The 21,013-nt window shown below is 33.2% G+C and overlaps 1 protein-coding gene across 1 annotated transcript in view; it reads left to right on the forward strand.

Annotated features, from left to right (window-relative positions):
- Nucleotides 1–21,013, forward strand: part of LOC138310110 (dnaJ homolog subfamily C member 13-like) — a 61,204-nt gene that overhangs the window by 275 nt on the left and 39,916 nt on the right. The window contains 26 exon segments of the mRNA XM_069251243.1: nucleotides 1,635–1,714; nucleotides 3,176–3,251; nucleotides 4,076–4,222; nucleotides 4,791–4,832; nucleotides 5,022–5,114; nucleotides 5,117–5,179; nucleotides 5,655–5,708; nucleotides 5,869–6,011; nucleotides 6,492–6,651; nucleotides 7,042–7,133; nucleotides 7,852–7,949; nucleotides 8,535–8,600; nucleotides 8,916–8,998; nucleotides 9,474–9,646; nucleotides 11,453–11,552; nucleotides 11,831–11,938; nucleotides 12,448–12,603; nucleotides 12,930–12,986; nucleotides 13,746–13,867; nucleotides 14,652–14,727; nucleotides 14,993–15,088; nucleotides 17,845–17,955; nucleotides 18,187–18,315; nucleotides 18,851–18,995; nucleotides 19,856–19,928; nucleotides 20,800–20,959. Of these exon segments, the coding sequence (XP_069107344.1) occupies nucleotides 1,647–1,714; nucleotides 3,176–3,251; nucleotides 4,076–4,222; nucleotides 4,791–4,832; nucleotides 5,022–5,114; nucleotides 5,117–5,179; nucleotides 5,655–5,708; nucleotides 5,869–6,011; nucleotides 6,492–6,651; nucleotides 7,042–7,133; nucleotides 7,852–7,949; nucleotides 8,535–8,600; nucleotides 8,916–8,998; nucleotides 9,474–9,646; nucleotides 11,453–11,552; nucleotides 11,831–11,938; nucleotides 12,448–12,603; nucleotides 12,930–12,986; nucleotides 13,746–13,867; nucleotides 14,652–14,727; nucleotides 14,993–15,088; nucleotides 17,845–17,955; nucleotides 18,187–18,315; nucleotides 18,851–18,995; nucleotides 19,856–19,928; nucleotides 20,800–20,959 (2,691 nt within the window). The 5' untranslated portion in view covers nucleotides 1,635–1,646.

Below are 21,013 nucleotides of genomic sequence, written 5' to 3' on the forward strand. Positions count from 1 at the left end.
TTATTATGTCACTTCTAACTACCGTAATAGTGGTACTGCATGATTAAATTTTAGGGTCGGACATAAAAAAGTAACTAAATAAATAGGTGTTATGCTAATGCACACACACGCACGAAAATAATTAATTAGGGGGGACTTTCTCCTTCTTGTCAAATTCTGAGAAAAACGGAACTGGATTTACTCACAATCACCTGACCCGATTTGCATGTTTTTGTTTGTTTAGAACCCAAGTAATTGCCCTATCTGTCCCATGACAAGTGAGTTTTCTTATTCCTGCTTGCTCGAGGAGTTGAAAATCGGTGTGCAAGGCTGTCAGCCTGTTTACCTTACCGTACCTCATGTTACCTTTAATTATGTACCTGCCTGCAGGACCACTTAGTCCTCTACAGGCAGCTTGTTACTTTAATTCAATGTTACAGTTCCATTACTCCGGTCATGATAATATTCAATACAATGTTAATTCTCGAAAAACACTTATTTTGTTCACAGTTGTAATGTATGACATGTCTGACTTGAAAACCAATCTGGGTTTCGGAAAAATAAAATTATATAATTATATATATACTCTAAATATTAACCTTCAGCTTCCCTTACTATATAAATTTTCTACTCTGTCTCCCTACACTACAAAAAAAAAAAAAAAAAAAAGCAGTGGTAGGCTAGAGTATCTTTAATTCTTTCCAAAAACAAAATACAACATTAAAACAACCACACAATATTCTGTAAACATATTTTTCAGCTCAGTCAAATTTTAGTTCAGTCAATGCGAAAAACTGTAAATCATGAGGTTTTATACAGGACCCTTTTACAAAAATTAAAGGTATGTTTTGTCCAATGAAATATAAAGACTACAAAATTGAAATTTATCGTGTACATAGATATAATCTTCAGATCATTTTTAATGCATACAGCAAACAATATGGGTGGTCAGTTGCCTAGCTTAACAAGGAAAATACTTCTCTGAAAATAGAGCGAAGTCAAGCTTTACATAGAACATGACATATTTTTTTCCAAAACGAGGCCATATCAACAAACGGAAGCGTGCAAAAAAGAGTCAGGTAGCAGTGACAGTCTTACCACAACATGTTTAATAAAAAAATAACAACAACAAATTGAAGTGTGATGGACTGTTTATATTTATATTTATAATCTAAAAACACTTTATGTTACTTACATAGGCTCGCTAGCTTAGCACATCAAATATATGTCTAGTTTGCTGAAGATGTGGCCTCTGTTTCTTCTATTGCTACATGCCATCTCTGAATTTCATTCCCTAGAGATATCCTAGGGTGCTACGGATTCCATTCTTATTTCCTCCTCTTTGTTGTCGATTTAGATACATTTTTTTTTCTCAAACGAGAATTAAGAATATTACACTGTAGGAAAGATAAAGTTGGTCTGCTGTATGATTATCTTTTGTTGTAGTTATAATTGGTAGTTATATAGGATAAAAATATTAGCTGAGTTAGGCCATTAGAACCTTGTGATCTTAATTTGATGTAACACTACTAATAACAGATGTTTTTGATATTAGAAAAATCAAATGACAATGGACACCTAGTCCTAATGTGTTTCTAAATTATAATGTATAAAAATATACATGTATGAATTATATTTTTGTTTATATTTTACAGAAATCACCCAAGATGGGTTCCATGAAAGATAACAAAGACTTAGCGTGCTATTTTATAACAAAGCACTCATGGAAGGGGAAGTAAGTATGCACGACAAATATTCATACAGCTGTGGAGATACTTAAACATTAACTCATTCCTCCCTGAAAGTTCATAATGAACTCTTCCAGCTTTTGAAATAAAAGTGTTCAAATGTGTCTATAAAGTGAATATGTTAAGGCCAACTTGATTTCCACTCTTCCCAGGGTGGATGTCTTCCAAGATTAGAAGATCTTCCATTTCATTGATGGGAGGGCTTCTGGAAGCAGAATTAAGTGTTATAAATCATGATATTGAAAGTTATATTTTGAAAGTAGTAGATGGGCAAATTGAGTTGGGGCTCTCTTGTTTGAGAACTCTCCTTATCTTTAATATGTTGACATATGCTTGATTTGTAATTTTTTTGATGGTACCAAAATACATCTTATAAGTAATAATTTACAGTAACAATTTATATTTATAGCAATCTTTATTATATCTTAAGGGCTGTTCCAGCAAAACATATATGGTAGGGGGGGAAGGCACTTTGAAATTTGTAGAGTCACCGATAGAAGCGATTTTCAATTTTGTTGACCCTCACACATATCTATTTTTTTGTGAACAAGATTATGGTATAGAAGTGATTTAATTTTTTATTTTGCTCCAACATCTTTTTGGATTTACATATTTTGATTTCCAGTATCACTGAAGAGTCCCGGGACATAATTGCACAGAATGTGGTGCAGTGAACTATTGTTTGATATGCTGCATCTATTCTAAATTTGTATAAAGATACAATCCTCGCAGAACCAGCGGAATTCTACTAAAGATACAGAAGTATTTCACAAACGTAATGCAAGTGTAGACATCTAGACATTCACATTTTAGCTTGTGAACTGCCACTATCTCCTCGACTTAATACCAGTGAATTTAAATAATGATCTGTTGATGACAACAGTATTTTTCCAAAACTAATCCATTGTTTCTCTGTACCATTGATAAGTTTGAATGTATATTTTATATTTTAAATAAATATTCTGTCATTACGTGTATATCAAAACACCCATGAAATAAAATGATTGTTTTTTATTGAAGATAAACACAACATTAATATTGACAGAAATTAGAATTATTCTCAACTGTTAATTTTGTAGTCAGGGTGACTGACAACAACGTTATAAAACACAAATTTTGCATTTTATTTCAAAAGTTGCTTCAGATAGACCCACCCACAGAAGTGATTTTATTGAAAAGCCACTCTGGCACAGAGGTGATTTTATTTTGAACCCACCATGGCATATACTATTTTTAAAGTGCCTTCCCTGGGTGCCATTTATGTTTTGCTTTATTATATCTTAACATGAGTTTTATGTTGACAGCAGTCCTTTTTGGCAGTAGATTATGTAACCATCATGTGTTCAATATCCAATTAAATATTTATTTGGTACAAACAATTTCAAAGTTCAGTAGTCCTGTAGATTTGATTGAGATATCTATTAACTGAAACTTGATGACTTATCTAGGTACAAGAGGATTTTCTCTGTTGGAACGCTTGGAATCACAACGTACAACCCACAGACACTGGAGGTCACAAACCAGGTAAGCTGGAGGTCACAAACCAGGTAAGCTGGAGGTCACAAACCAGGTAAGCTGGAGGTCACAAACCAGGTAAGCTGGAGGTCACAAACCAGGTAAGCTGGAGGTCACAAACCAGGTAAGCTGGAGGTCACAAACCAGGTAAGTTGGAGGTCACAAACCAGGTAAGTTGGAGGTCACAAACCAGGTAAGTTGGAGGTCACAAACAAAGTAAGCTGGAGGTCACAAACCAGGTAAGGAGCTGGAGGGCACAAACCAGGTAAGTTGGAGGTCACAAACCAGGTAAGTTGGAGTCACAAACCAGGTAAGTTGGAGCACAAACAAAGTAAGCTGGAGGTCACAAACCAGGTAAGCTGGAGGGCACAAACCAGGTACAAACAAAGTAAGCTGGAGGTCACAAACAAAGTAAGCTGGAGGTCACAAACCAGGTAAGCTGGAGGTCACAAACCAGGTAAGCTGGAGGTCACAAACCAGGTAAGCTGGAGGTCACGAACCAGGTAAGCTGGAGGTCACGAACCAGATAAGCTGGAGGTCACAAATCAGGTAAGCTGGAGGGCACGAAACCAATAGAGTTGAAGGTCACAAACAAAGTAAGCTGGAGGTCACAAACCAGGCAAGTTGGAGGTCACAAACCAGGCAAGCTGGAGGTCACAAACCAGGTAAGCTGGAGGTCACAAACCAGGTAGGTTATTTAACACCTGTAGACTCTGGAGGTCACAAAGTAAATTTATTGCTGTCCCTAATTTGGACGTATATATTTTCACTGAGGAGAGATATATTTTTTTCATTTTCAGTTTTAAGTTTTATATGTTGATTTATATTTACAGTGGGCCTATGAGGAGTTTATCAGTATTGCCCCTAATGTAAGGGCTCCTACCAATAATGAATTCATCATTACGATGAAGAAGGGGAAAAAGACGGACTCTATGAAGTTCTCTACAGATCACCGACCTGATCTCCTCACTGAAGCTTTGGTAGGTCTACGAAGCGTTACAAACTCAATATCAATGACACATGTGTGTCTTTTTGGTTTTAAACCTACTACTTTTGTGGCAACATAATTTTATTTGTACAATTATTTCATTTCACAATTTATAAGTAAAACACTCTCTTGTACTGGTAGTTATTTTTCTCGCATTGATTAAATTTAACAAATTGTAACCAGTCACAATATACATATATATACAAATATAATTAAATACTGTTGATTCCTTTATATGTCTTAAACAATAATAATGAATATAAAATCCTATATATGCATTTTTATGACAATGAAAACAATTTATTAAATAAACAAATTAAATAAATGAAGACATTAAAAAAATGAAAACATTAAATAAACGAAAAAAAAATAAAATGAAAACATTAAATAAATGCAGTTTTGGACACTTTCATTTTACTTCTATTTTCTTGCAAAAGAATCAGGTGAAATAGAAGATATTATTACAGTATTGAGTTTTCTAAAATTATTGTCATACAACAGTGTATTAATTTTAATAATGTTTGTTTTATGATTTAATACATTTTTATTTCATTCTACAGAAATATAGGAACAAGTTTGCTGAAGTGAACAAAACGACAAAGGTAAGGAACAAATCATAAACTTTGTACATGTTTCTACTTTAAAAAAAAAATGGGAAAATTTTTTAATGCTTACCATATAACAAGAAAAATCAATATAGGTTTTTCTGTTTTAAAAAATTATCTTAATTGTATCAATGGATTGGCTAAAAGAAAGGATTTTGTTTTGCACTGGCCTTATTTTTTCAACAGAGGTTCAATGCCTTTAAATGCCACTGGTCAGAAAATCGTGTCCCTGTGATATTGGAGGTCAACCCAGGGTCACTGGATCAGATTGACGCCTCCAACAACAAAACACTAACAAAACACTGTGTTCATATCTCTACAAAGACATGGAGGGACTCGCTCAGGTACATACATTACATTTCTTTAACACACATTATATGAAATCAAAAACTACTTTCACTTTCCATATAAGGAAATCAAATTTACTTTTCCTTTTCATATGCATAAATCAAAGCCTACTTTCACTTTCCATATAAGGAAATCAAAAGCTACTTTCACTTTCAATATATTGTATTTTCATTCTTCATTTATCTGTAAATTGTCTTCAGACAAAAATCATTATTAAAATAATGTCAACTTAGCAAGAATTTTTTATTTAACTGAAAATAATTTAACAGCATTTGGTAAATTTTGATTTTGTTTTAAAAAGAAACATATCTTTTTGAAAATATCAGTATGCTAAAAAAAAGTTGTGACATATAAAGCTTACCAATTTGAAAGTAAGAGCGACATCCAAATATTAAAAGTAAAGTGATGATTGTTAAATTTGATACTGGCACATACATAGTGTACATAAATACCTGATTTATTTTGTCACAGGTGAGCGATTACCCTGGAGGAGTGGCAATCATCCATGGAGGATTCAGTCGACTGGTATGTATGCTTAGTAATAATTATTTAAATCCTATTTTCCTCATTTCTTCTTTAGAAAAGAAATTCATAATTACATTAATGATTGGATCAATTATGAAATCAAAATGATAAAAATCAGAAATTACAGAATGGTGTAATACAACAGTTACCTCCCTTGTAGCACCTGTTCGCCCTGGAGCAGAAGGATGAGCTGATAAAGCATGTGATGGAGTCAGCTGCTGCGTATGTTGGGATCTCGGTAAAACAGCGACGAGAACCGATTACATTCCAACAGTTTATACTCAACAGGATGGGCAAACACAGGTAAGGGCGGGGCTAAACTATGCAGGTAAAGGACGGGGCTGAACTATCTAGGTAAGGGACGGGGCTATAGCTTCTTATCATGCTTTACCATGATTTTTTGGTTTGATTGATATAACAAACTATCAACATCCAATGTCATTTCAATTTCAACAAAATTTTATTTCAGTCAAATTGAAAAGGGATTGACCAACAGGCAATACCTGTGTAAGTTATCTCCCTTTCCAATGTCATTTAAGGATGTGGTAGATGGTAGAGGAAAGCTAGAGAAAAAACAACAACAAGCATTCAGTACTTGGCAACTGCCCCACATGTGATATGAACTCACAACCCAGGTAGATGGGTAATGGCAGTATGACCACTTGGCACCAATCATTTGTCTGTAAATAACTGAATACATAATTTGGAGTGTTATGAGCACATAATTCTATTGAAAGCTGAATCGGATAAAAAAAAAAAATAATTTTCTATTTTTTTTCCCAGCACTGATGAAGCGCTGACATCATATGCTGAATTTATGGTACAGAAGATTTCGCCCCGTCATTCAGACAATGTCCGACGGACTCTGTGTTTATCCGAGACGTGTATGGTAGAGAGAGACCTGGCCACTTATAATGTGGTCACATGTAAACCACTCTGTGATGTAAGTAGGTTGTCACTCATCCCTTAATATCAACTTGTCCTTCAAATATCAATGGTCATTCAAGTATTTATCTTCTGTTGATGGTCACTCATTTGAAAAATAAAATATCTCCTCCATTAAATTGCACCTTCAAGAACATCACAAGCGATCTGAAATATAGCTTTCATCCCTACAATTACAAATACAGTTGACGAATGAAAAAAAATCTCTAATTCTACCAAATAATTTAATTGTTTTATTATGTTAAGAAATGTCTGCCCCTCTGCTTTCATAGATGTTATATCTTTGTATATTTATAATGATTTTTTTCTCCATATATTTAAATTTGTAATTCTACCCATTTCTGATGTTTTAGATTTTCCTGATACATGTATTCTTTTTTTCTTTCAGATATTTGCAATAATTCGTGATAGTGAAAACCCACAAAAGTTTAGTATAGAATATGTAAAAGGTGCAATACGGACATATCTATCAACCGACAGGTACGTTAGAGTTACCTCCCATATATTATATCACCGGACACCCTTATCTCCCATATATTACATCACCGGACACCCTCATCTCCCATATATTACATCACCGGACACCCTCATCTCCCATATATTATATCACCAGACACCCTCATCTCCCATATATTATATCAACGGACACCCTCATCTCCCATATATTATATCACCGGACACCCTCATCTCCCATATATTATATCACCGGACACCCTCATCCTCCCATATATTACATCAACAGACACCCTCATCTCCCATATATTATATCACCAGACACCATCATCTCGTATATATTATATCACCGACACCCTATCCCATATATTATATCACCGGACACCCTCATCTCCCATATATTATATCACCGGACACCCTCATCTCCCATATATTATATCACCGGACACCCTCATCTCCCATATATTATATCACCGGACACCCTCATCTCCAATATATTATATCACCGGACACCCTCATCTCCCATATATTATATCACTGGATACCCTCATCTCTTTCAAATTATTTTTATTGTCTATAACATAATTCAAGGCTTGATATCTATCTAATCTGATATAATGTTATATCACTGAGACAGTGATGTAAGCAGGATTGTTATAAATTGGTGTCACTTTTTATGCAAATTAGTTGTGTTGTTCAATATAAATTTTGTATCACTGAGTCGACTCTTCTGGGTTTTTTTCAGAGATGCATTGATAGCATCGTTACTGGATGGCGTGAGAGCTTCTGGGAACCGTGATGTCTGTGTTAAAATGACATTCACACATCGAGGCTTCAGATTAGGTAGGTAGAAACTGATACGAAGGAACGGGATATTCTGTCATTGCGAGTTACATAGTTACCTCCCTTAAGGGTAGGTTTCCATGGTGACATCAATATTAATGTGAGTGAAAATGTATGATGTAACACTCGCAAACTGATGATGTCACAATCAAACTTACTCACAAGATTCTGTATTTGATACATAATCCATCAGATATCCAGTTATTTCACATGTGAAATATTTATTATGTATGTCACTATTGTAATATAATTTGGAGCAATTTTCATTGGCTGTGCTTAGCAGGAATTCCATTGAGATGTCAGGATTTTGAGAAAGGTGGGACAAAATGGCTGCCTCCCCTGGATTTTGGCAGCACCTTTTGGTGTTGAAATTCTTAAATGAGATTTTATGAAACTTGTCTCAAAGTTTTAATTTTTGCTCACCATGGCTTGCAGAAATATAAACTTAGACTCATTTCATAAAATCTCATATAAAATGAGCACTCATTTAAGATTTATTAGAGGTTGTATATAAATGATTAATGTAATATTGCTTGTTTTACTGTAAAAGTCTTTTGACCTCCATTTGATCTATTTCATCATTAGGTCCCTTCACTGTGCCAGTAGATGAAGAAGTGGAGAGTCAGCATTTAAAACTGATGATACAACCAGGTTAGTTAATCTGCAGATCATGTACTGTAGAACATGGGGACCAACAAAATTACTTTGTTATAAACATAGTTTGTTATACAATTATTACAGACATTTTATAGTAACTTTGACAGGGAATGAAAATCTCTATGTTATAACCATGAATTTGTTGTAAGCGTGTTCAGTATAAAAAATTTTAATGGAAAATTCAATTACCAATGTGATTAGTTTCACCAAACAGATTGATAACACACACTAAATTATTTTCTATGAGAAATAATTAGTGAAAGAACATATTTCTAGTTAATGATAAAGCTGGTTTGTCTCTGTTTTCAGTCACAATGACATTTGATGAAGCCGTAGCTCGGTTTAACAGTAATATCTCATACAGCGGTCTACTTCATGCTGTTACACAGGACGTAAGTTGTTTGTTAGCACAGAAAACTGTTAGTTTTGATATCAGTGGAATGTTATGAACAAATGACTCAAACACATAATAGACAGTAAAAAAATTTCGTTTATTCAAACATGAGAAAAATTGGGGCTGAGCACTTGGGGGATGTAACAGCTGTGATGCTAATTTAATTTGTAACATTTATGGTAAATGAACTGAATGGGTACTATTCATTGTAATTCAAATGAATGACTTTGCCCACTGTAGAAAAGGAATAATCAGACAGCACAATTAAGGGAAACAGTTTAGCAATGTCAATTCCATAATGCCTAAAATATGTATCTCAATTTCTTTCTTCATCTTGAAAATTTTTGTTGAAGGTGGTGGCTTCTAAATGAAATTATTCTCAATTTTTAAATTTTAAGAAATAAGTCATTCTTGTATAAATTTCAAATAGAACCAAACTTGATAATATTTAAGAAGATTTGTTTGATTTACAGGGTCTGTTTGCAGAGAATAAAGAGAAGTTAATCAATGGAGCTTTAGGGAGTTTACTGGACCGTGAAGGAGACCAGAACTCCATCCCTTCACCGTGTTTAGAGGCCCAATTCCATGCTCTTAGGAGATTAGTCGCTTCAAAGGCTGGATTCCAGGCCTTCACAAACTTACCAAAGTAGGTCACAGGGACTAAGTAGAATTCCAAAGTAGGTCAAAGGGGTTAATTAGATTTCCAAAGTAGGCCATAGGACAAAAAAGAATTCCAACGAAGTTCACAGGACAAAAGTTATATAAAAAGTAGGTCACAGGACAAAACAGATATTCAAAATAAATTTTTCAAGTAGGTCATAGGGGATGCATTGATCTCCAAAGTAGGTCACTGAAGCTAAATAGATCACCAAAGTAGGTCACAGGGTCTAAATAGATCTTGAAAGTAGGTTATGGGGCTGAAAAGATGTCCGTAGTAGGTCACAGGGGCTAGATAAAACTCTTATACCAAAAAATATGATATTTATGTTTAGCATAAAAAAACAGCATTGATAATTATTTTCCTTTGGACATGGAACAGATCTAGTACCATGCCAAAAGTATTCGGTCACAATGGCGGCGTGTTTACATGACGGTAAAAACGAAACGAATTCCAAATTAATTTTACTTATATACTAAACAGTCGATTGCAACGGTATTACACACTTACCGTCAGTATTTTGTAAGATGTCCTTTCAATCTAATTACGTTTAAAATTCGTTTAGGTAGGTATCATGTTGTACAAGCTTTGAATGTAGCAAGGTGTGATCTCCGTCCAAATCCTCTGAATCTCGGAGAACAAGTCATTTGCCGATTTCACAGCTGCTACTCGAGAGTGCATTTTTCTTTTTATTAATAACTAAAGATTTTCAATTATGTTTAAATCTGTTATTTGAGCGGGCCAACTCATTCCAGTAATTCCGTTCTAGGCGATGTAGTCTTGGGTGGACCTCGCACGGTGAACTGGGGCATTGTCGTCTTGGAAAAAATAGCCACCAGTAGGAAAATGTCTGACAAGAACTGGCCAAAGATTTTCCTCCAAAACCTCCTGATATTTTGCAGCATTAATATTTCCTTCTACTCGAGCAAATGTCCCCACACCGTTCCAACAAATGCACCCCCAAATCATAACCTCGAGTTTGTTTTGGGTATTACGCGGCTGCACAAGATCCGGTCGCAATCCTTCACCTCGCTTTCTCCATATATAAACTCTGTGGTCCTGTCCAATAACTATTTTGCTTTCATCTGAGAAAATAACTCGCTTCCAATTATATGTTGCCCATCTCCGCTTTTCTCTACACCAAGCAAGTCTCTTAGTTCGGTTACTCTGCTTTGCGACAAGTTTCTTCCTACCACACCATGTTGGCTTAGATGTCGCTGAAGTGTTCTTTTAGAAGTCGAAACATTCCTTTGCTCATTGTATTTAATGGTAACATCCTTAAGGGAATCCCTCCTATTGTTTTTAACAATCCTCTCCAAAGAACGATAATCCCGCAAATTCACTAACTTTGGTCGTCCGCTTCTCGGCCTGTTTTCCACTGAACCACATGTACAAAATTTGTTAACAATGTCAATAGCTGTAGACTTGGGTATTTTTAACATCATACCTATCTTTCGTCGTGAATAGCCACTCCTAAACATTCCTACGATCATAATTGTTAACGCCCATTGACAGTTCTTTCCCTTTTCGGCCCATCTTGGCAATAAACGTCCACGGGAAAAACAGAAAGCAGACAACAACAAAAAAATTGTGTGACGTAACATGACGTCATACGCAAACCTAAAAATGACGCACGTCATCATCAGTGACGTTTACAATGAATGTCAAGGCCATTTTCAGCGATGTTATTGACACGATGTTAACATGCCGCCATTGTGACCGAATACTTTTGGCATGGAACAGATCTATGTTGATCAGTAAAACAGTGTTACTCACCGTTGTCTTTGATTGTAGGATGCGTGAGAGAGTGGGTATAAAAGTAGTAAAAGCTCTAAAGAGGACAGACGCAGGGGTCACTCACTCAGCTGTGGATATGCTCTGTGCTCTAATGCAGGTAAACAAAATGCTAGAGTCTTATGAAATTTGGTTTCACCTTTATCCTTTTTTTCCATTTACTTATTGTATAACAGGAAAGATTTCTTTATGGTTTTGAGTTTTCAAATCATTTCGTGAGTAGAACTATTATTTTATATATTATATATGACTAAATCGGAACCTGAACTACAGACAACGTTTATTTTTATGTAGAAAGATTAATTTGGAATCTAGTTGTGTGAGGAAGATCTTCCTTGTTTAAGCTGACATTTTTTCTCTACTTATATTTTTTCCCAGCCGATGCATGATGACTACGACCTTCGCCAAGAACAAATGAATAAATACTCACTCCTGTCATCTCAGAAATTCCTGAAGACCCTGCTGGAGATGTTTAATGAAAATGTGGTAAGAAAATATCTTACACTTTGTGTAAATATTTGGATGCTAGTGATGTTTGTTGCTTTGTCTTATTGACTTGACCATCTTGCAATTGTGACCTTGATGGTTTTAGGGAAATTAATTAGTCTTCTGCCCCCAATAGACCTTTATAACTTTAATTTAGTCAATTGAAATGTTTATCTGAAATAGATCAAACAAATTCTCTGAAATATTTGTAATTCATATGACCTTTAAAATTGTTCATGTGTCAAATAAACATGTTGGCATAGATACACCTTTCATGGTGGCATTGTGGAAAAAAATATTAAATCTAAAATGTTTTTTTTTTCTCATGTAATTATATGGAAAAGTGGAGAAGATATAAGACCTTTTTTGCTTCGATAATTGAAAAGTATGTTCTTGTAACTTTAAATTAGTTGTTTTACTGAAAAAAATGTCTCAAATTCACCTTCAATGAACCGAAAATTCACATTTAAATGGATGCTATTTTAGAGTTACCTCCTCTTTGACTACAGGTCCACAACACTGCTGCTTTGGTGATATCGGCCATGTTGGATTTCCTCACATTCTCACTCTGTGCTCCGTACAGTGAGACAACAGACGGTGGCCATTTTGATATGTTACTTGAAATGATTGCAGCAAATGGTAGAATTGTCTTCAAATTGTTCCAGGTATTGTCAATTATTTTGTTTGATCTTGATGTGAAAACTCTTATTTGTAAGTCCATTTTACTGTGCTGTCACAAATCATAACCGTGCAGACAAAATGTATTGTCAAATTGTCAAGGCAGTCTGCTCCTTTTTCAAGACACACATAAAACAACCATTGTCACATGATATATAGATGTAATAAAAGCAAATACCAGAAGAAAAGGGAAATAAATATGATTATAAATAAAGTCACATCGGTATATAAATATATAAATATCATCTGTGTTTGAATTAAGTTTATTATGAAAATATCCATAAATTCACATCGAGTGTTGTTGGTTTTTCAGCATCCTTCCATGGCTATTGTGAAAGGCTCAGGACTTGTGATGAAGGCTATCATTGAGGTGAGTTTGTGGATTTAAATAGTGAATTAGTCAAAAGTCTCAGGATACTTATTGTATGGCCTATTTGCGTATCTTGATACATATCCTATGCCTAGGATTTGTATTCGGTAGATACATATGTAACAGGAGAGGAGAAAATGTAGGGGCCAGACTGGGATTCAAACCCGGGACCATCCGAACACTAGCCGAATGCTCTACTGACTGAGCTACCTGGTCACCGATGATCGACCCAGTCCGATCCCGCTACACATATCCTATGGCTGATATAATTTAACATCTGATGGTGATAAATCTAAATTGAATGATATCATTATTAATGGAAATAATGTATGATTTAGTATTTGATTAACATACTCTTAAATTGTCAGAATCATACTCTAATTCAGAAAAATAATCAGCAAAACTTTCAGAAATATATATCAATTATTATTTCTAATATTTTTGCACTAATTGAAAATGAAATTTCAGAAGATTTATATATATAAGTTATTTTTACATAATTGGCATTGGTGCATAATTGAGATTTGTATATAATCAAGATTTATATAATTAGTTTAATCTGCAATTTAAATAAATTTGATAAATGACAATTTATATGTAATTAATATATATATCATTAACTCATTCATACCTGAAGACACATTTAGGCTCTTCTAAATCAAAGACTAGACCAGTCCATTATGAAATTTCAGGGATGAATTGCATTGATTAAGATTGAAATGTAATGAAGACTTGTAACAATAAGATACATTTTTACAGGAAGGGGATGCAGAAACAGCGGCCAAGATGCAGGAGTTAGCTTTGTCAGAGGGAGCTCTACCTAAACATCTCCATACCGCCATGTTTACACAGAGTACAGACAGTCGCATGTTAACAAATAGGTAATGTCGGGTTCTAGTCGTTAACAAACAGGTAATGTCAGGTTCTATGTTATCTATGGGTAACGTATACTAGAAATTTTCTTTGTCTATCTTGGGATGTTAACACAAATATTTTCTTGATTTGTACATATTAAAACATTTCCCTGCTTTTTAAATTAATTATATTATGGAAGAAAAACACAATATGTTAGGACTGAATACTTATTTCAACAAGGAACAGCAAATCATTACCAGTTTTATCATAATGACAACAAAATGGTGGATTTGGAAAACAAAAAATATTGTTAAATATCAGAACATTGATCATGACGAAAATTTAATATTCAGACACACTAAAAATAATTTAATCAGAACAGCAAACATTTTTGGATTGGATGGGACATTGAAAAAATTGACTACGCTATTAGAAAATGAAGTGTGATTGTAACAGAATGAGAGAATGTAGAATGAGTCAATGGGAGGGATGTAAAAAATATACAACCTAACAAGGATTAAGGAAATATTAGATATTATATTGAATGAAAGAGGAATAAGTAAGAGAACGATAGTATTAGAGTAATGGTAATAAAAATGAGAGAGAATGAGAGATATTTGTACAAGGAAAGGAAATAATAGTGCGATAATATGCTGAAGTTAAGATGATCATATAACAAAATGCTAAAAAAAAAAAATGAGAGATGAGAAATTAGTGAATGATGACTATGTACAAGTTGTTTATATGTAAAATGTTTAATGCAATAAAATATAAAAAAAAAACCCAACATTTCCCTGCTTTTGTTGACAGACAGCTGAGTCGACACCTTGTGGGACTATGGGTGACGGGCCATCCGACGGCGATGGGACTCTTACGTCGTATCCTGGTGAGGATAATATAATATAACATTAACCTTCTTTTACCTCTCTTTTCGTAAACATTAAATCCTGACTTCATACTAATGCGAACCAAGTTAATAACTCAAATGTTGTTATAGAAACAATTACTGTATTTGTCATAGTTAACGCCCGTTCCCCCTATAAGAACCCCTTTTCTCTTCTGGAGAAGGAGTTAAGTTAATAATATATTTGTAATCTATTTTCACTGTTTATTGGAACATGCTAAATGAAAGTTAAATCTTTCTTTTTCAGCCCAGCGGCCTGTTACTATTTTTAGACTCGGAAGAAGACGTTCCTACATCTGAAGAGGATAGAATCAACATTAGAGATAATGTCAAAATGGCGCAGGTGGGGACAATTTAAATACATTTGGCGCTTAAATATGGTATATCCAATAAAATGTATGATCAGAAACTGGCAACTCATAGTATATACGTATGCTCAATAAAGTAGCAAATTATAGCAACAGAATCCTTAATTACAAGTTGATTTAGATATAGCAACACAGAATCCTTAATTAGTTGATTAAATATAGCACACAGAATCCATAATTACAAGTTGATTAGATATAGCAACACAGAATCCATAATTACAAGTTGATTAGATATAGCAACACAGAATCCTAATTTACAAGTTGATTAGATATAGCAACACAGAATCCATAATTACAAGTTGATTAGATATAGCAACACAGAATCTCATAATTACAAGTTGATTAGATATAGCAACACAGAATAATTACAAGTTGATTAATATAGCAACACAGAATCCATAATTACAGTTGATTTAGATATAGCAACACAGAATCCATAATTACAAGTTGATTAATTATAGCAAAACACAGAATCCTTAATTACAAGTTGATTAAATATAGCAACACAGAATCCATAATTACAAGTTGATTAGATTATAGCATCACAATACAATCCTTAATTACAAGTTGATTAAATGTATAGCAACCTCAGAATCCATAAATTACAAGTTGATTAAATTATAGCAACACAGAATCCTTAATTACAAGTGTGATTTAGATATAGCATCACATAAATCATAATTACAAGTTGATTAGATTATAGCAACACAGAATCCATAATTACAAGTTGATTAGATATAGCAACACAGAACAGAATCCATAATATAGCAACACAGAATCCATGATTACAATTTGATTTAGATATAGCAACACTGAATCCATAATTACAAGTTGATTAAATATAGCAACACAGGAATCCATAATTACAAGTTTGATTAGACATAGCAAAACCAGAATCCATTAATTACAAGTTGATTAAATATAGCAACACAGAATCCATAATTACAAGTTGATTAAATATAGCAACACAGAATCCATAATTACAAGTTGATTAAATATAGCAACACAGAATCCTAATTACAAGTTGATTAAATATAGCAACACAGAATCCTTAATTACAAGTTGATTAAATATAGCAAACACAGAATCCATAATTACAAGTTGATTAAATATAGCAACACAGAATCCATAATTACAAGTTGATTAGATATAGCAACACAGAATCCATAATTACAAGTTGATTAGATATAGCAACACAGAATCCATAATTACAAGTTGATTAGATATAGCAACACAGAATCCATAATTACAAGTTGATTAGATATAGCAACACAGAATCCATAATTACAAGTTGATTAGATATAGCATCACAAAATCCTTTAATTACAAGTTGATTAAATATAGCAACACAGAATCCATAATTACAAGTTGATTAGATATAGCAACACAGAATCCATAATTACAAGTTGATTAGATATAGCAAACACAGAATCCATAATTACAAGTTGATTAGGATATTGCAAACACAGAATCCATAATTACAAGTTGATTAGATATAGCAACACAGAATCCATTATTACAGTTGATTAGATATAGCAACACAGAATCCATAATTACAAGTTGATTAGATATAGCAACACAGAATCCATAATTTACAATTTGATTAGATATAGCAACACAGAATCCATAATTACAAGTTGATTAGATATAGCAACACAGAATCCATAATTACAAGTTGATTAGATATAGCAACACAGAATCCTTAATTACAAGTAGATTAAATATAACAACTCAGAATCCATAATTACAAGTTGATTAAATATAGCAACACAGAATCCTTAATTACAAGTTGATTAAATATAGCAACTCAGAATCCTTAATTACAAGTTGATTAAATATAGCAACACAGAATCCTTAATTACAAGTAGATTAAATATAACAACTCAGAATCCATAATTACAAGTTGATTAAATATAGCAACACAGAATCCTTAATTACAAGTTGATTAAATATAGCAACACAGAATCCTAATTACAAGTTAATTAAATATAGCAACACAGAATCCTTAATTACAAGTTGATTAAATATAGCAACACAGAATTCTAAGTACAGGTTGATTAAATATAGCAACTCAGAATTCTAATTACAGTTGATTAAATATTAGAACATAGAATCCTTAATTACAGTTGATTAAAATATAGCAACACAGAATCCATAATTACAAGTTGATTAGAATATAGCAACACAGAATCCATAATTACAAGTTGATTAAATATAGCAACACAGAATCCATAATTACAAGTTGATTAGATATAGCAACACAGAATCCATAATTACAAGTTGATTAAATATAGCAACACAGAATCCATAATTACAAGTAGATTAAATATAGCAAACACAGAATCCATAATTACAGTTGATTAATATAGCAACACAGAATCCTTAATTACAAGTAGATTAAATATAGCAACATAGAATCCTAATTACAAGTTAATTAAATATAGCAAACACAGAATCCTTAATTACAAGTTGATTAAATATAGCAACACAGAATCCTTAATTACAAGTTAATTAAATATAGCAACACAGAATCCTTAATTACAAGTTAATTAAATATAGCAACACAGAATCCTTAATTACAGTTGATTAAATATAGCAACACAGAATCCTAATTACAAGTTGATTAAATATTAGAACATAGAATCCTTAATTACCAGTTGATTATTGGTGGCTTTTGATATAATCTGATGAATATAGCCTGTTTTATTCTATTTGGTAAAATTAATTTTAGGAGATCCAGAAGAAGAATAAGAAGAACCCACAGCTACTAATGGTGGAGATGAAGATCGATGGTTTCCTACAGCACTGGCGGTCACGGATAGGGCTCGAAAAAACAAAACAGGTATATATTAGCATCATTTGTCTGATTAGTTGTTTTAATTTTCATCTCTGAATACATGTAAATTACAATAAACATATTTAAATTTTAGCAGTAATCTTATCATAGGATTGTTCACGCAAGTATTGATGCACTAAAATATAACTAAAAGACTATGTAATTATATTTCTATGAACACATAAATTGTGAGCTAATATCCATATAATTCATTTGAAACAATCAATTTTATTACAGCAAAATGATTTGAAGCCGGTCACTTTAAGAAAGCGACGTCAGCGCATCAAGAGCGAAGCAAACTGGCCATTATTTTATTATGCTTTCAACAAAGACCATGCCAAACCCAATCTGATCTGGAACTATAAGGTTAGTGAACATTGATCCCTTCTTTAAAGCTACAAGGTGTCACGATCCTGCAACAGAGTTTGTGCTTTTAGAGCCATTAAACAAATCTTAGAAAACTGATCAAAATCCTGAAAAGAGCCAAAACGCCAAGGAGTAAAATGGTTGAGTGTATGTTTGGTCATTACTCTCCATGTGATGATCGAATGTTGCTACACTAATCACCTGCATCTATTCCATTCCATTGAGTCCTGTTGCATCTCGTCCCAATTTCTATTTATAATGGAGTTTCTGTCTTGCTAAATTTCTACTAGATTAATTCTGTATAGCTGGCTATTTTCATGGATAAAAAATTAAGTGGTTTTAAAACTTCGTGATTTGGCTACAAGGTTATATATAATTTATCCATTTCTAAATACTTTTTTCACATATGTCTATTCAATTTTTGCAACCATAGCAATGCCCCTATAAAACAAAAATATCAACTCTACAAAAAAGCTGGCTATGTGGTATATAACACAGTAATACAATCTGTAATCATTATTTACACTTATCACAGACAAGAGAAGAGCTGAGAGAAGCCCTGGAGAATGAGATTCGAGCGTTTACTGTCGACAAGGAGCTCGGTACAAACTGTATCATAGGCTGGAACCACCAGGAGTTCGAAGTTCCCTTCATCTGTCTGTCAGACGAGATCAAAATTGGTAAATATTGATATATCTGTCTGTCAGACGAGATCAAAAATCGGTAAATATTGATATATCTGTCTGTCGGAAGAGATCAAAATCGGTAAATATTGGTATATCTGTATGTCGGAATAGATCAAAATTGGTAAATATTGATATATCTGTCTGTCAGACGAGATCAAAATCGGTAAATATTGATATATCTGTCTGTCAGACGAGATCAAAATCGGAAAATATTGATATATCTGTCTGTCTGTCTAAAGAGATCAAAATCGTTAAATATTGATATATCTGTCTGTCGGAAGAGATCAAAATCGGTAAATATTGGTATATCTGTATGTCGGAATATATCAAAATCGGTAAATATCAATATATCTGTCTGTTAGACGAGATCAAAATCGGTAAATATTGAAATATCTGTCTGTCAGATAAAATCAAAATTGGTAAATATTGAAATATTTGCCTGTCAAATGAGATCAAAATCGGTAAATATTGAAATATCTGTCTGTCAGACAAGATCAAAATCGGTAAATATTGATAAGTAATCATATATCTGTCTATTGGATGAGATGAGATCAGTAATAAAATGAAATATGTCCATTTGTTTGATATCATTAAAATACAAATAAAATTTATTTATATATTGATAACTTTAACCTTATATCTGTCTCTCAGAAAAGATTTATTTACATTCCATTTGAATATCAGGATATATTGAGACTTTGCCTTGTGTTATGAGAATGATTTTCTGAAATTCTCTGTGGAGCATTATCAGATAGCAGGAGATAATGTTAGAAATGATAATCACCCCTTAGGCGTGGGGGTTTGCACACACTAATAATACCCTACTGACCAGCCTATGAATTTATCTGTAACAGGAGACTACTATCTGAGACTTCTGTTAGAAGAGGGAGAAAACGAGACAGAGGAGACAAGTGCCATAAAAAGATCGTAAGTATTGGTCGGCATGGCAACAGACAGCATATGTTTGGTATCTGTGGTTATCAGATGGAGAAACTATGTATGTCAGATAATGAGGGGCGGTGGTGGCTGATTGGTAAAGATATCTCGACATATTACCACAAGCCAACAACATCTGGGTCACTGGCCGAGTGATCAAGTTGTCCCATTATATTGCCACAAACCCACAACATCTAGGCCACATACAGTGACTGAGTGGTAAAGATGTCTCGACATATTACCACAAGCCAACAACATCTGGGCTACAGTTGCCAAGTATTCAAAATGTCCCGATATATTGCCACAAGCCAACAACATCTGGGCCACGTACAGTGGTTGAGTGGTGAAGATGTCTGGGTCGCGAATTCCAATTTCGTGTAGGGAAGTTAGCACCAGGGTATTAGTTGCTGAGTTAATAGAAAATAAATTTCAACAATTTCTTTTTTTGATATTTAAATATCAATTTCAACAATGTTTTAAATATTTAATTATCAATTTCAACAATGTTTTAAATATTTGAATATCGATTTCAACAATAATATTCAAATATCAATTTCAACAATGTTTTAAATATTTAAATATCGATTTCAACAATATTTTAAATATTCAAATATCAATTTCAACAATGTTTTAAATATTTAAATATCAATTTCAGCAATGTTTTAAATATTTAAATATCAATTTCAACAATATTTTAAATATTTGTAATGTTTGATTCAGAAGAATCAAATCTGTTAAACGTGATTATCAGTTTGTAATCGGGTCAAAAAGTTGTACAATTCAAAAATTAAAAAATAGAATAAAGCTTAGTTATGAACATTGCATAGTGATTCATACATGTAATTTATGATTTTATTTTCAGGTATGAATTCTTCAATGATCTCTACCATCGTTTCCTGTTAACACCAAAAATAGCCATGAAATGTATGTGTTTACAAGCGATGACCATTGTATACAACAAATGCCATGAGGAAATTGGGGCATTCAACGACACACGCTACATTGTCGGCATGCTAGAGCGGGTATGTAGGAAAATCTCACACTTACTATTTATTATGTATTCAAAAATTCTGAAA

Source organism: Argopecten irradians, chromosome 16, assembly GCF_041381155.1.
Source record: "Argopecten irradians isolate NY chromosome 16, Ai_NY, whole genome shotgun sequence".
Taxonomy (NCBI): Eukaryota; Metazoa; Mollusca; class Bivalvia; order Pectinida; family Pectinidae; genus Argopecten; species Argopecten irradians.